We start from the raw sequence: 12,311 nt of genomic DNA, 5'->3' as shown, positions 1-12,311 counted from the left end.
TACTATAAATTCGCATGTTTGCTCACAGCCTGTAATAAAAAGCTTCATCTAACAGTATTAATACAAGTTTTTATAAATGTTTCTGTTTTCCACGTACAGGTTACGGATAATTTGTTTTTTTATTTCACTCGGTAACTATGTCGCATTTAAAAAAAATTAATTGTTTTTTAGCTCTCATTACAACAATGCCCAAATTGTATGACTTTATGTTTTGATTAGATTAAAACGTTTTCTCCTTTGCTAAGTCTCATTTATGTATATATAAGCGAAACGTCAATGTTTTCATTAATTTATCAAATATTGTATTAGTTGGATGTTTATTTTTTCTTATGTAAAGGTACATATCAGAAAGAAGCCTTAGAGAAATACAAGTATGTCATTAATGTCTTTCTGCTCTTCAATGTCACAAGTAGGAGTAGCTGTGCTAGACAATCCATAACACTAAAAACCCGAATCAAATCACGGGTATTTTATCTACGCTCCAGAAAAGAAAAAAAGAAGCCCAAGTGTTTAACCTTTTCCTTTTAGGTCTTCTTTTTTTTATTAGGTATGATTGTATTTTCTGTATTTGTAATTTTTCAGTATGTTGATATCCATTTTGTAAAAGGGGGTAAATTAATATTATCCTTTTAGTTTTAGGTGGAAGGAATTAGATGAAGAATATGGCAGAGCATGGTCTAGTCGTTAGCTTGACGGGACTATGAATTCAATGATTACTGGAAAAAAAAAGAAACGCTATCCGCACTTTAAGTATACGGATGCATTATAAGAGAATAACTAATCCTCATTTTTGGTCAGATAGGAGTGGCCCAGAAGTTAGTGGTGGGAGTTGTTGAAAAGCTATACACAGATAGCCTTTGTGAAACTTTGCGCGAAATTCTGAAACAAACAAATACTTGAATAAAAGAACCATTCGTTTTTATTTAAATATGCCAATAGGTATGGTGTGTATTTTGCCACCTACATCACCTGTGAAAAAATGTTAAAATTAATTTGAATAAGAGTCTTAGTTGTAGTAGTTCGACTTAATTAAAACTGATTTGACACTAAATCAAATTAGACATATTTATTTTTCGTTTATAGTTTAGACATTACTAAATTACTCAGCAACATGATTTATGCACATTGTATGTTTCTATTATGTACTGTTGGCGACGGTAGCTTGGGACTTAATTTAGGGCCGCACAATGGTAATTTCTTTGTTCAGCTTCGCCTGACGTTTTAATTTTATACAGTTATGAAATTCGTCTGGGTCCTCATATTAAAACAATTTGAAGAAACGCATGTTAAAAGCAATCTTTTCTTCAGCTTGGGTTTACATCAAATCTATTGTGCCAGTAAAAACAGTATAATTTCTATGTTTCTTTAAGAGTGTTTTTATTTTAAATATGAAATCTTAACAGAATAGTTTTTCAGAATAAATAATATGTATTTTTATTTAGTTTTTATGCCGGGTCTTTTAATACTATCAGCTCGATTTTGTTTCCGATAAGGGAATTGGACTAAAATTGCCACATATCTCGAAAATTAACCAATAAGATGTTTCGTATCATGCAAGCTTTGGACATGGGAGTGAGTAAACTCATGCTGAACGCACGATATCAGGAGACGAGGTTGTGAGGTTAGTTGGTTTTGTAGGTAAATGCATAACGATTCGTTTTTATAGTTTGTTTTCAATTATAAGCGGTTATATTTATTATTGAATAGTTTAATGGAACATTAACTTATGTATTATATTACAGAATAAATCGATAGGAGACGAAATCTGGAAACGGGTGCTTCTAACTTTTTCTAGGACTGCCTTTCCTGTACACAGTACGGTAGGTCTCATATCTTCATCATGTTGAACGTAGTTGACTAAATGATGAACAAACGTAGTCGGGTAGAGTTGGGATTTAGGTGACACGTCGGCGAATGGGCCATACTTGTTTGTCCTACTCCTAGTAAATTTAGTTTTATGGAATTAGTCGAGGTTTTGTTAAATATGAATTTCGAGATTAATAGGTGTTTTTATTGTAAACTTTTCATACTAGTTGACTTACATTTAATACAAATTGTATTGATTTCTTTAAGTTTTAACTCAATTTAACGAAGAAATCGTATTCGTAAATCAGGGATCCCCTATTATTTGTAAATGTTAAACTTGTTAATTTTAAGTGTGAAAAATCTGGTGTTTTATAAGAAATTAGAATCTTAGAAACACGTTTTTGTAGAGCAAGTTAGCAGAAATATAACATTTTTATCAAGCTTGTTAGTTTTATTTTTATTATTTTTTTTAAATATTGAACAAAGATTTCAATACTTATTGAATACTTGATCCCAGTAAATTTGATTTTAAGTCAGGTTGTACTAATAGCATTATATATCAAGTATAGTTTAAAAATAAAGATTAATCAAGGAAAGTGGGTTTAAAAACTGATTTTTTATTAATATCTTCTATAATATTTTAAAAGCAGTTAAAAAATTATCCCAGACCTGGATATATTAATTTTGTTTTTATCAAGTATGGTCAAGTGTGAAGGTAATTGTAGCGAGACATTTTGAGTTTAAAAAAAGAAAGCAACGTAAAACTGTTACAGTTATATTGTTTTTGAGCATATTTATCTCAGATAAATGACATAAATTTTTATGCATAAAATCAAAATCATTTATGTTACTGTTAACATTTTACATGAAATCAATTTAACGTTTCCAGACATGTTGTTGCTCTGCAATCTTTAGTAAGAAATAGTGCAGTGAATCATATAAGACATTTAAGTTTGATTTTTCATGTTTACTTGAAAGAACTAACTAGAAAGTAGGGAATTAATATAGATCTTTAATTTCATGTATATTCTTTTTTTGTGTGTTAGTCCACATGGTTTGAAATTATGGTTAGAACAAAAATTTGGAACATGTTTAAAATATAAAGTATTGATAATTAACTTATGGTTGTATAATTTATATATTTGTTGTGTTTTAAATGGATAAAACCAAATATAAAAACAATACATTCAACAACTGCTGATTTAGATATGCATGATAATTTTCTATGAATTTTGTGACTTCCAAGTTTTGTGGTCCACCGAAGATCATTTCTGAGAAACTTGTAAATCCATTCAGAAAATACTTGGGGGTGAATCAGAATCTCCTGTCCGTAGATCCCAATGAGTACAAAAAATCATTAACTCCACTTGCGAGTTCCGTGCAGTGAATTGTGGGATACTTCCTGTCAATTACAAAAATATATATATATATGTTTTTGTTGACATGTTTGAATAAATCAGTCAAGAATGCTCCACAGTGGTAAGTCTGATGACTTGTAACACTAAAAATCAGTTCTCAATACACATGGTAGGCACAACACAGATACCCCATTGTGTAGCTTTTAACTTAACAACAAGCAGAGTTATAAGCTAAGAACTTAGAGAAAAAATTAATTTCTATCTGGCCATCAGTATATCAAATTAAATATACTTTTCTTATGTATTTACCTAAAATGATTAGAATGAATTGTTTCATCAGTCGAGTTCCCTCACTGTTAATAAAAAGGAACTACAAAGAAAGAATAGATTATATCTTACCTATGTGGCATAACACTAGCTTTCAGCCCTCCTTAGTGCCAAATGTCTACCTCAACAGACAGTCATATTTATAAAAATAACCTATTATCAAAGATTCCTATTTGCAGTGGCTTCCTTCTGGACTTCCAGCACTCGCTGGTTAGATACTGAAATATGCAGAGATGTACCATCGTGTATTTGTGCTGCTCACATCATCCCATATCGTGCAGTAGCTGCACTGTATGGAAACTACATCATAGCTCCAGTCAATAATACAGCAACATGTGAATAAATAATTGAGTTGTTATTCAGTTAGCTTAGTAACTAAGCATTTATTAATGTTGTAACACATTACTTGTTATGGAAAAACTTGATTTTTTTTTCATGAATGTTTCCAACTTACTACTTTCATTATTTAATTTAATATTTTTTTTACATGAATTCTCAATTAGTAATTTATTGATTTTTTTTACTTCATGCTCAACTTGTTAATGAATAGTTAAATCTTCTATAAAAGGTGAAATGTAAATGCTACAAGTTTCATTAATCTAAATGTGGTGATGAATATAGTTTGCAAAAACTAATGCAACTTAACCACTAATGTTGTCATATTACACACCTAACTTACACAACTAGTATTAATCAGAACTTAAATAGGTAGGAGGTTAAAATCAGTGGTGGGTAATACAATAAATCTGTTTTCTGTTACCCCAGACATCCCAAGAAATTAAAGTATAGACACTAAAGTTTTTTTAGAGTTTAGGGAAAAAAGTGATTTTATCAGTCTTGGAGATGAAGAAATCTATTAAAACATTTCAAATGGATGTGGTTGGAAAAATGTTAGTGTTGAGGTGAACTGTGGAGGAAATGTTCCCAACATGACTTGTATGTTTGGAGAGTGTGTATGGAAAGTGGTCATCGCTGGGAAAATATTGTCTATAGACTGTAATGATGTGATAAATGCTAAGAAAATAGAAGGACACTGCAAGATTGTAAAACATAAACAAAAGCTAGAAACCAAACTAACTAACTATGTGATCTCTGTTGCTTCAAAACCCACAGTGTCACTTCAAACCTAGTACTGAATCGTGTTGCCAACACAGAAGAAGTTATCCCTTTGTGATCATATTTCTAATTAACAGGTGTGTATTTGATAGAATGTCATCAATGTTGGCTATATATACAAGACACTAGATGCAAGTAGGTAAATAAGCAAGGAAAAAGCTCATAAATATGCACTGCCATATATGTAAAAGAAAACTTACTGAAGATGGAAAGTAGAGAATTCTATTCCAAGAGAAAAGAACATTGCTAATACTATATTTTTATTCAGCTGTTTTGCCTCTGCTGAAGAACTACATCTGTGTGTTTCAAACACCAAACCAGTAGTACACAAATTACATAACAAACAAGAAAAAAATGCAAGAAGAAATAGTAGGAAAGAGTGCAAAGTGACTAGATCTGTCTACAGATAATGACCATTTCTTGTCCTAAAAATTTTTGTTGACATTGTTGTTGAGGACAGCTGTATTATAGATGACTCTGTTTTTAAGAAATTTCTGCAACAGTTTCATGCTGCATATGATATCTGTGGCCAGAACTTGCAAAAAACAACCTCCTCTGACCAGTCCTCTTCTGCAGTAACTGTCATTTATCCTTTTGTGAAAGGTCACAGTGTCTGCCATAAAGAACTTACCATCTTTACTTACAGTTTACTAACTCAAAATGAGTGAGTATTGTTTGAGATGGAGGTACAACAATGTTAGCTAGTTACAACCTAATGGGATGAAATAGTCATGTAGATAAATACTAGACTACCATTATAAACTAACGCAACACAAATTACTTTTGGTAGAACCTCATATTTGTTGGCTAACAAGTACGATTTGCCTCCAACAGTAGCTTGTGTTGTGCTTAGTGTGTTTCAATGCACCTTGGTCGAGTCATCCTTTAATGTCATGGGTGATGTAATTAATCTTAACTCAAGCAAGATGAACATTGAAACCTTTTTTTCAATTCAGATGGTAAAGTATTGGCTTAGGGCAAGTTGCAATAATACTATTGAGGGATGACTGCGGCTTACAAAAATGTACTGCAATGAACGAGAGAACTAAAAGAATAAAAGCAAAAACAATATCAATTAGAGGTAAATACAGAGAGTAAGCAGAAGTGTATAAGACAGAGCATTGAAAGTGGCATGCCTGGTACACAAATATAGAATGAAGAAGGATAGATAGCTGGAACATATGGAGTATGAACATTCAGTTGAAGGAGTAAAGTAGCTACATACCAAACATGTTAAATTCAACTGGGACTCCATAATAAATATATAATATTTAAAGTTTTAAGGGTGTTTTTCCATAAAATGTATCTTGTTTTAATTTTTTTCATGTGCTGTGCATGTGAGAAACCTTACATTAAAACATAAATAACAGAATCTAAATAGAGCAATAAATCTTGTAAATTTATGCATTTCTAAAATAAAATGTATGTTATATTTGTTATTATGCTGTCTTTGATCAATTCACATGTTAATATGTTTCTACAAATAAGCTGCTCACTGAAAAATTAGTGAAATATAATTTTATTGAACTTAAGGAAAAATAATGTTAACATAAATAATAGCCTGTTAGAAACATTAAATTGGGAGCCAGGAAAAGCTGAGAATGCACTATATAGTTTCATTATGAATAAAAAAAATAATTTGTTTAAGTAACATAAAAAGGTCATCTAAATTACAGATATTATAATATCAGAACACTGTTTATATTTTGTGAATGTTTTTTGAATGACTTTAAAGTACATGGTTAAGTACTAAGATCGGTATGGGCCTGGCATGGCCAGGTGGTTAGGGTGCTCGACTCGGAATATGAAGGTCGAGGGTTCGAATCCTAGTCCCACCAAACATGCTCGCCCTTTCAGCCGTGGGGACATTATAATGTGACAGTCAATCCCGCTGTTCGTTGGGAAAAGAGTAGCCCAAGAGTTGGTGGTAGGTGATAATGACTAGCTGCCTTCCCTCTAGTCTTACACTGCTAAATTAGGGATGACTAGTGCAGATAGCCCTTGTGTAGCTTTGCGCGAATTTCAAAAACAAACAAACAAACAAGATTGGTATGATGTAATCAACTTGTTAACTACATTTAAACAAGTGCTAGTTAAAGACAATTTATAATCTATTTCAAAAACATTTCTGTGAGGCCTAGGTTACCAACAGAATGGTCTAGAACCAGGATTACATTTCATGTAGCATAAAAAGCCTTGTGGAAGAACCACATCTTTACTGAAAATTTCAAATGCAAACTATATTTATCAAAAAATTGACAGTGGCTACACTTCTAAAATGGAATTACAACTGGATTTTCAGATGAACCAAATTTTTTGAGTTTCATATGACATTTACTTTTTTAGCACACTTAATTAATCAATTGTTTATCATTGATAACTATTAAAATTTTATTTTTCATATAGCTTTTCACTGTACCTCTACTAGGCAGACATTTTGAACTGTTTACGCAGATGATAGCCAGTGATTAGTTGCTATTTATAGCCACGCTTTGATAAACATTTAATATACATCTAATAAACTATTGAAATTTTGTATCATTAGAATTACAGCTTTTTAAATATTTTCTTAAATCTGTAACTTAATTAGGGAATTTATGCAATAGAAGTTTATATAAAGCTTTCAAAATGTATATATATATATATATATCTATCAGTGATTCACATGTTTTGTGCCCCCCAGTGGCACAGTAGTATGTCTGTGGGCTTACAAAACTAGAATCCGGGTTTGGATACCCGTGGTGGGCAGAGCACAGATAGCCCATTGTGTAGCTTTGTGCTTGATTACAAACAAATGCGTATTTTGATTGTGTAAATTTTTATGCCTAACTGAAACGTGTGCATACTGTCTCTATCAAAATGACTAGATGTCAGTAGACACTTTCAATATATATGATTAATATGTGTAGAACATATGTTGCTGTATAGGATGTAAACTAGGTGCACAAAGTAAGATGCTAGATTGGATGTAAACTAGGAGCACAAAGTAAGATGCTAGATTGGATGTAAACTAGGTGCACAAAGTAAGATGCTAGATTGGATGTAAACTAGGTGCACAAAGTAAGATGCTAGATTGGATGTAAACTAGGTGCACAAAGTAAGATGCTAGATTGGATGTAAACTAGGAGCACAAAGTAAGATGCTAAATGTAATGTAAACTAGGTGCACAAAGTAAGATGCTATATTGGATGTAAACTAGGTGAACAAAGTAAGATGCTAGACTGGATTTATGTAGAAACACAAAGTAAGATGCTAGACTGGATTCATCCAGGTGCTCAAAATAAGATGCTTTATTGGATGTATTCTAGGTACACAAAGTAAGATGCTAGACTGGATTCATGTAGGTGCTCAAAATAAGATGCTTTATTGGATGTATTCTAGGTGCACAAAGTAAGATGCTAGACTGGATTTATGTAGGTGCACAAAGTATGATGCTTTATTGGATGTATTCTAGGTGCACAAAGTAAGATGCTGTATTGGATGTATACTAGGTGCACAAAGTAAGATGATAAATTGGATGTAAACTAGGTGAACAAAGTAAGATGCTAGACTGGATTCATGTAGGTGCTCAAAATAAGATGCTGTATTGGATGTAAACTAGGTGCACAAAGTGATATGCTAGATTGGTTTCATGTAAGTGCACAAAGTGAGGTCCTGTATTGGATGTTAAATTGAGGTTGTGTATGTTATGTTAAACCTACTTGGGAGTTTCATCATGTCATTACTCTATTTTCCCACATGAAGTCATTCTCTGTCTGATTATGTTTCTTGACAATTGTTCTGTAACATAGTTTCCATTGCAGAAGGCTCCGTTATAAGGATTTGATGTCCAAAAGCACACCACTCTGTACATGGTTTCCATAATTCACCTAGCATACGAGGACAGTAGTTTTCTGGTGCCCATATCAACAGTTTTGTCTCACAGAAATTCACAGACACTGCATCTGTTGGCTTAACTGGCATGTCTTTGTTTGGAAAAGCATAGAAACCCATTTTATTCTTCAACTGCTGAGATATGTGACTATTGAATGGATATGTTATGGAAGTGGCTTGTTTTGTTCTTCCAGAGACCCTTCTTGATTATATTGCATACTGTTGCCTAGAGCACATGGGTGGCTTTTGCAACTGACCTTTGTGTTCATAGATTCTTATCTGTTAAAAACACTGAACTTTGCTTACTATGGGTGGATTATGACTTGTTGCAGGTCTCTTTCTGGATGGTACTTGTATCCTAAGTTGATCCATGTTCATTTTCCAATGCCATTAAGTACAAGGGATATCCTTGTATTGGATATTATAAATCTCTGACTTAAACACATTTTTGTTATCCGAGTGTTTGAATATTTTGTGTTGGAAAGGGCTGTTTATACTCTTCCCAATATTTGTTTTGCCATGTTTCATAGAAATTTGAGACATCATGTCAAATCTAGAGATTCAAGAAATTTTAGATTTGGTATCATCATGTTATGCTAAAACTCCCTCTAGCAAACAATACTAAATATCTAAATTAAAATACAATAACATGGCATACAACAATACTTATAACCCGTATCCTCAAATAAGAATTTACATCTCTAATTCTGCTTTGGTTAGGTCTCAAACTGTGTTGTTTTAATGTTTTTTCATGGTAGATGCCCAAAGTTGCTGTATACTGTTTAGATTTTTAAAACAGCCCTCTTGAGAATATCAGTGGAATGACAATTTTGCTACCTCAACAGTTAATAAAATACAAGAAGAGATAGTGTATTTAAGTTGAGTTGAGATTGGATTCGAGGGTTAGACAGTTGAAACTTGTACTATCTCGTAATGAATGTATGTTTGTCCACACTTTTATGACTGTTTGATAGTGAGACCTGGCTGTGAAGCTTAGATCGTTCTTTGATAAGGTTCTAAGTTATTTCATAACTTGTAGTCTTGCAATGTAATGCAATTTCAGTGTTATAAGTCCAGAGATGTTGTTGTGAGCATTCCACTGAATATATATGAAGTTATGTAAGTGTCTGGTCAATAGTTTGTGTTAAAAAATGAATAAAAAATATATGTTAATTACATTGTACATAAACAATCGGGTATCTACGATAATCAAATTCAAGTTTAATGTAATTTGTGTTTTGGCTTGTATGCAGTGTTGTTGTTTTTTTAAACAGTGGTTTGTGTAATCTGTACAGGTATTATGTATCTATAGAAAATTGTGAATTATTTAATCTTTTTAGCTGTACTGTTCGACTTGGCACGTGTAACCGGCCCTTAAAATGGATGCAGTTCAACATTCTGCAGCCTATCAAAGCACAGAAGAGGAAATTCCAGATGCTAGCCTGAAGGGCTTGTCTCTGGGAGATAGTGAAGCATACACACCTCAGACTGTGTACAACTATGACGACCTTTTTCCAGCTCTTCCAGAGAAGGAGCTGATCCAGATGGCTCCGCAGACTGACCTGGGACAATGGAACAGACAAATGAAAGTCCGAAGCTCTGTCATAACACAGGTATATTTTGTCTTTTCAAGTACTGTGTTAATGAAGACCTTTCTAGTCCAGACATAGTTTGCAATTTGTAATATGTATTTTTCACTACTGACCAATTTTCTTCTTTTATTTCCATTATTGAAGCAGCAACTTTCCCTGGTCAACAAAACAGGTCAGTAAAACCTTGTTTTGAGTTTGACACATAACACTATGTGGTAACCTTTCTCAGGAAGTTTCCACATGTTCATAATTACCCTGCTGTATTATATGTTAATAATTGTCTATTAAGCAGTGTATGTATGCTATTTAATTTTGAGAGATAACACTTAAGTAAATCTTGTGCAAATATTTTAAGTTCAAAAATGTAAAAAAATTTGGAAACAAAATGTTTCATTAGATGTCTTTGGTCAAACATTGAAATAATTTTACATTCCATTGTTGTAATGTATTAGAAGTTAAAGTTAATTGTTATTAGACTGTAATTTTTATGTTAAGAAGACAAAAATTTGCATTCTTAAACATTTTTATGGTTTTCTGTTTTGCAACTAGTTATCTGATTAATCTATAAATCTTCACTCAAAGATTATAATATAAATAGTGTTATAAAGTTATGAAATACTTATAATAAGATAAAACACTTCAAAAGAGTTTTTTCAGGCTTTTTTAGCATCTTTGTGGCTGTTACCTGTAACTAGTATAAGACTAATGTTCTCCCTTAACTTTTACAGGTGTTTCGAGTCCCTTTAGAAGAAAGAAAATACAGGGAGATGAGTACACACCGCTTTGGTGAGCAGGGAGAGCAAGCCAAAACCTGTGCTGAGATCATGCAGAAAACTGGGGCTCACATTGAGGTCAGCTCTTCAAAGGATCAAAGCTTGACTATCTTGGTGACCGGCAAGGAAGATGCTGTACTAAAGGCTCGACGAAAGATTGTGAATGAATTGCAGACTCAGGTTTGTTTTGTGATGGTATTGAAGGAATTTTTTTATGTCAAATAAACATGAAAAAAGTATTTATCGTAAAACCTGGAATATAATAATATTGTTAGACTAGAGAAAATATATATATATATATATATATAAAGTTTAAATTGTATCTCAGTTATTTGTTATTTGTTTTTTTCTAACATGACAACTTCTAAGTGTGTGTATGTTAGAAAATTATGATATAATTTTTCTAAGATGTTGTATTTTAAACCTGTATTTAGATTCTAGAATTAAAAACAACAACATTAGTTTACTAGATGCTAAGAACTGGTGTATTCATTGTCTGTTTTGTCAGTTATAAAGTCTGTTTGTGGTCCAAGTCTCTCACATGATGTGCATGACATTGCAGTTTAGGCTGCAAAAACTGTTGTTTTAGCCAAAGCACATAAAAGAAGCAAAGTTGAAATAACTTCTAAAGTTATTAACCTTTTTGTGTGCTACATTTCAAATTTAGTATTTTTTTTTTTCTAATGGAAGCACTGTTTACATCTTTTTGGCAGTAACTTGCAAATTGATAATATAAATATCTATCAGTGGTTACTTTAAATGTTTGATAATACTTTGTTTTGCTGTCATAGTTTTTGTGGAATTCTACTAAAATGTCACGTTTTGGAACACTTTAATTAACACCCCCCCCCAAAAAAGTACATCACATATAATAGTTAAATGAACCGCCTAAACGTCACGTTAGTATAGCCTATATAATGTGTAAAGTTTAGTATACTCTAATCCCTTATAGTGATGGCACATGACGAGATACACAATTGGCATGTAATGCTGTTTGAATACAAGAAGGAAACAACGGCTCTGTAGCCACAAAGAATATCAAAGAAGTTTATGGAAATGTTTTGAACGTTGGTAAGTGTCAACAATGGTTTAGCAAATTTTGTTCAGGTGACTTTAGCCTTAAAAACTGTGATGACGGGCCGACATGTTGGAATTTATATTGATGCTCTGAAGACACTTGTTGAGTCAAACCCAAGGCAACACCCTTGTGAAATGGCTCTGAAATTGTATGTCTCTCATGAAGCAATATGTAAACATCTAAGGAATATGGGAAAATTCCATAAAGAATGTGTTTGGGTGCCTCACAAACTCTCTGATGATCATTGTTTCTAACACGTAAATGTTGCTTCGTCTCTTCTTGCACGAAATGCACGTGTACAATTTTTTGGACAGAATCGTCACCAGTGATGAAAAATGGATTCTCTATGTGAATATTAAATGCCAAAAACCATGACTCAGTCCTAGAC

The 12,311-nt window shown here is 32.5% G+C and overlaps 1 protein-coding gene across 1 annotated transcript in view; it reads left to right on the top strand.

Annotated features, from left to right (window-relative positions):
- Positions 1-1,618: 1,618 nt before the first annotated feature.
- The window catches only part of LOC106470682 (vigilin-like), a 13,676-nt gene continuing 2,983 nt past the window's right edge, over positions 1,619-12,311 (top strand). Inside the window, exons 1-4 of the mRNA XM_022399326.1 lie at positions 1,619-1,638; positions 1,743-1,820; positions 9,821-10,093; positions 10,801-11,025. Of these exons, the coding sequence (XP_022255034.1) occupies positions 9,860-10,093; positions 10,801-11,025 (459 nt within the window). The 5' untranslated portion in view covers positions 1,619-1,638; positions 1,743-1,820; positions 9,821-9,859. The remainder of the gene's footprint in view (positions 1,639-1,742; positions 1,821-9,820; positions 10,094-10,800; positions 11,026-12,311) is intronic.

The sequence above is a fragment of the Limulus polyphemus genome, unplaced genomic scaffold (genome assembly GCF_000517525.1).
Source record: "Limulus polyphemus unplaced genomic scaffold, Limulus_polyphemus-2.1.2 Scaffold4157, whole genome shotgun sequence".
In the NCBI taxonomy this organism is placed as follows: domain Eukaryota; kingdom Metazoa; phylum Arthropoda; class Merostomata; order Xiphosura; family Limulidae; genus Limulus; species Limulus polyphemus.
Note: the sequence above shows the minus strand (reverse complement) of the source record. Positions and strands in the feature narration are given on the sequence as shown.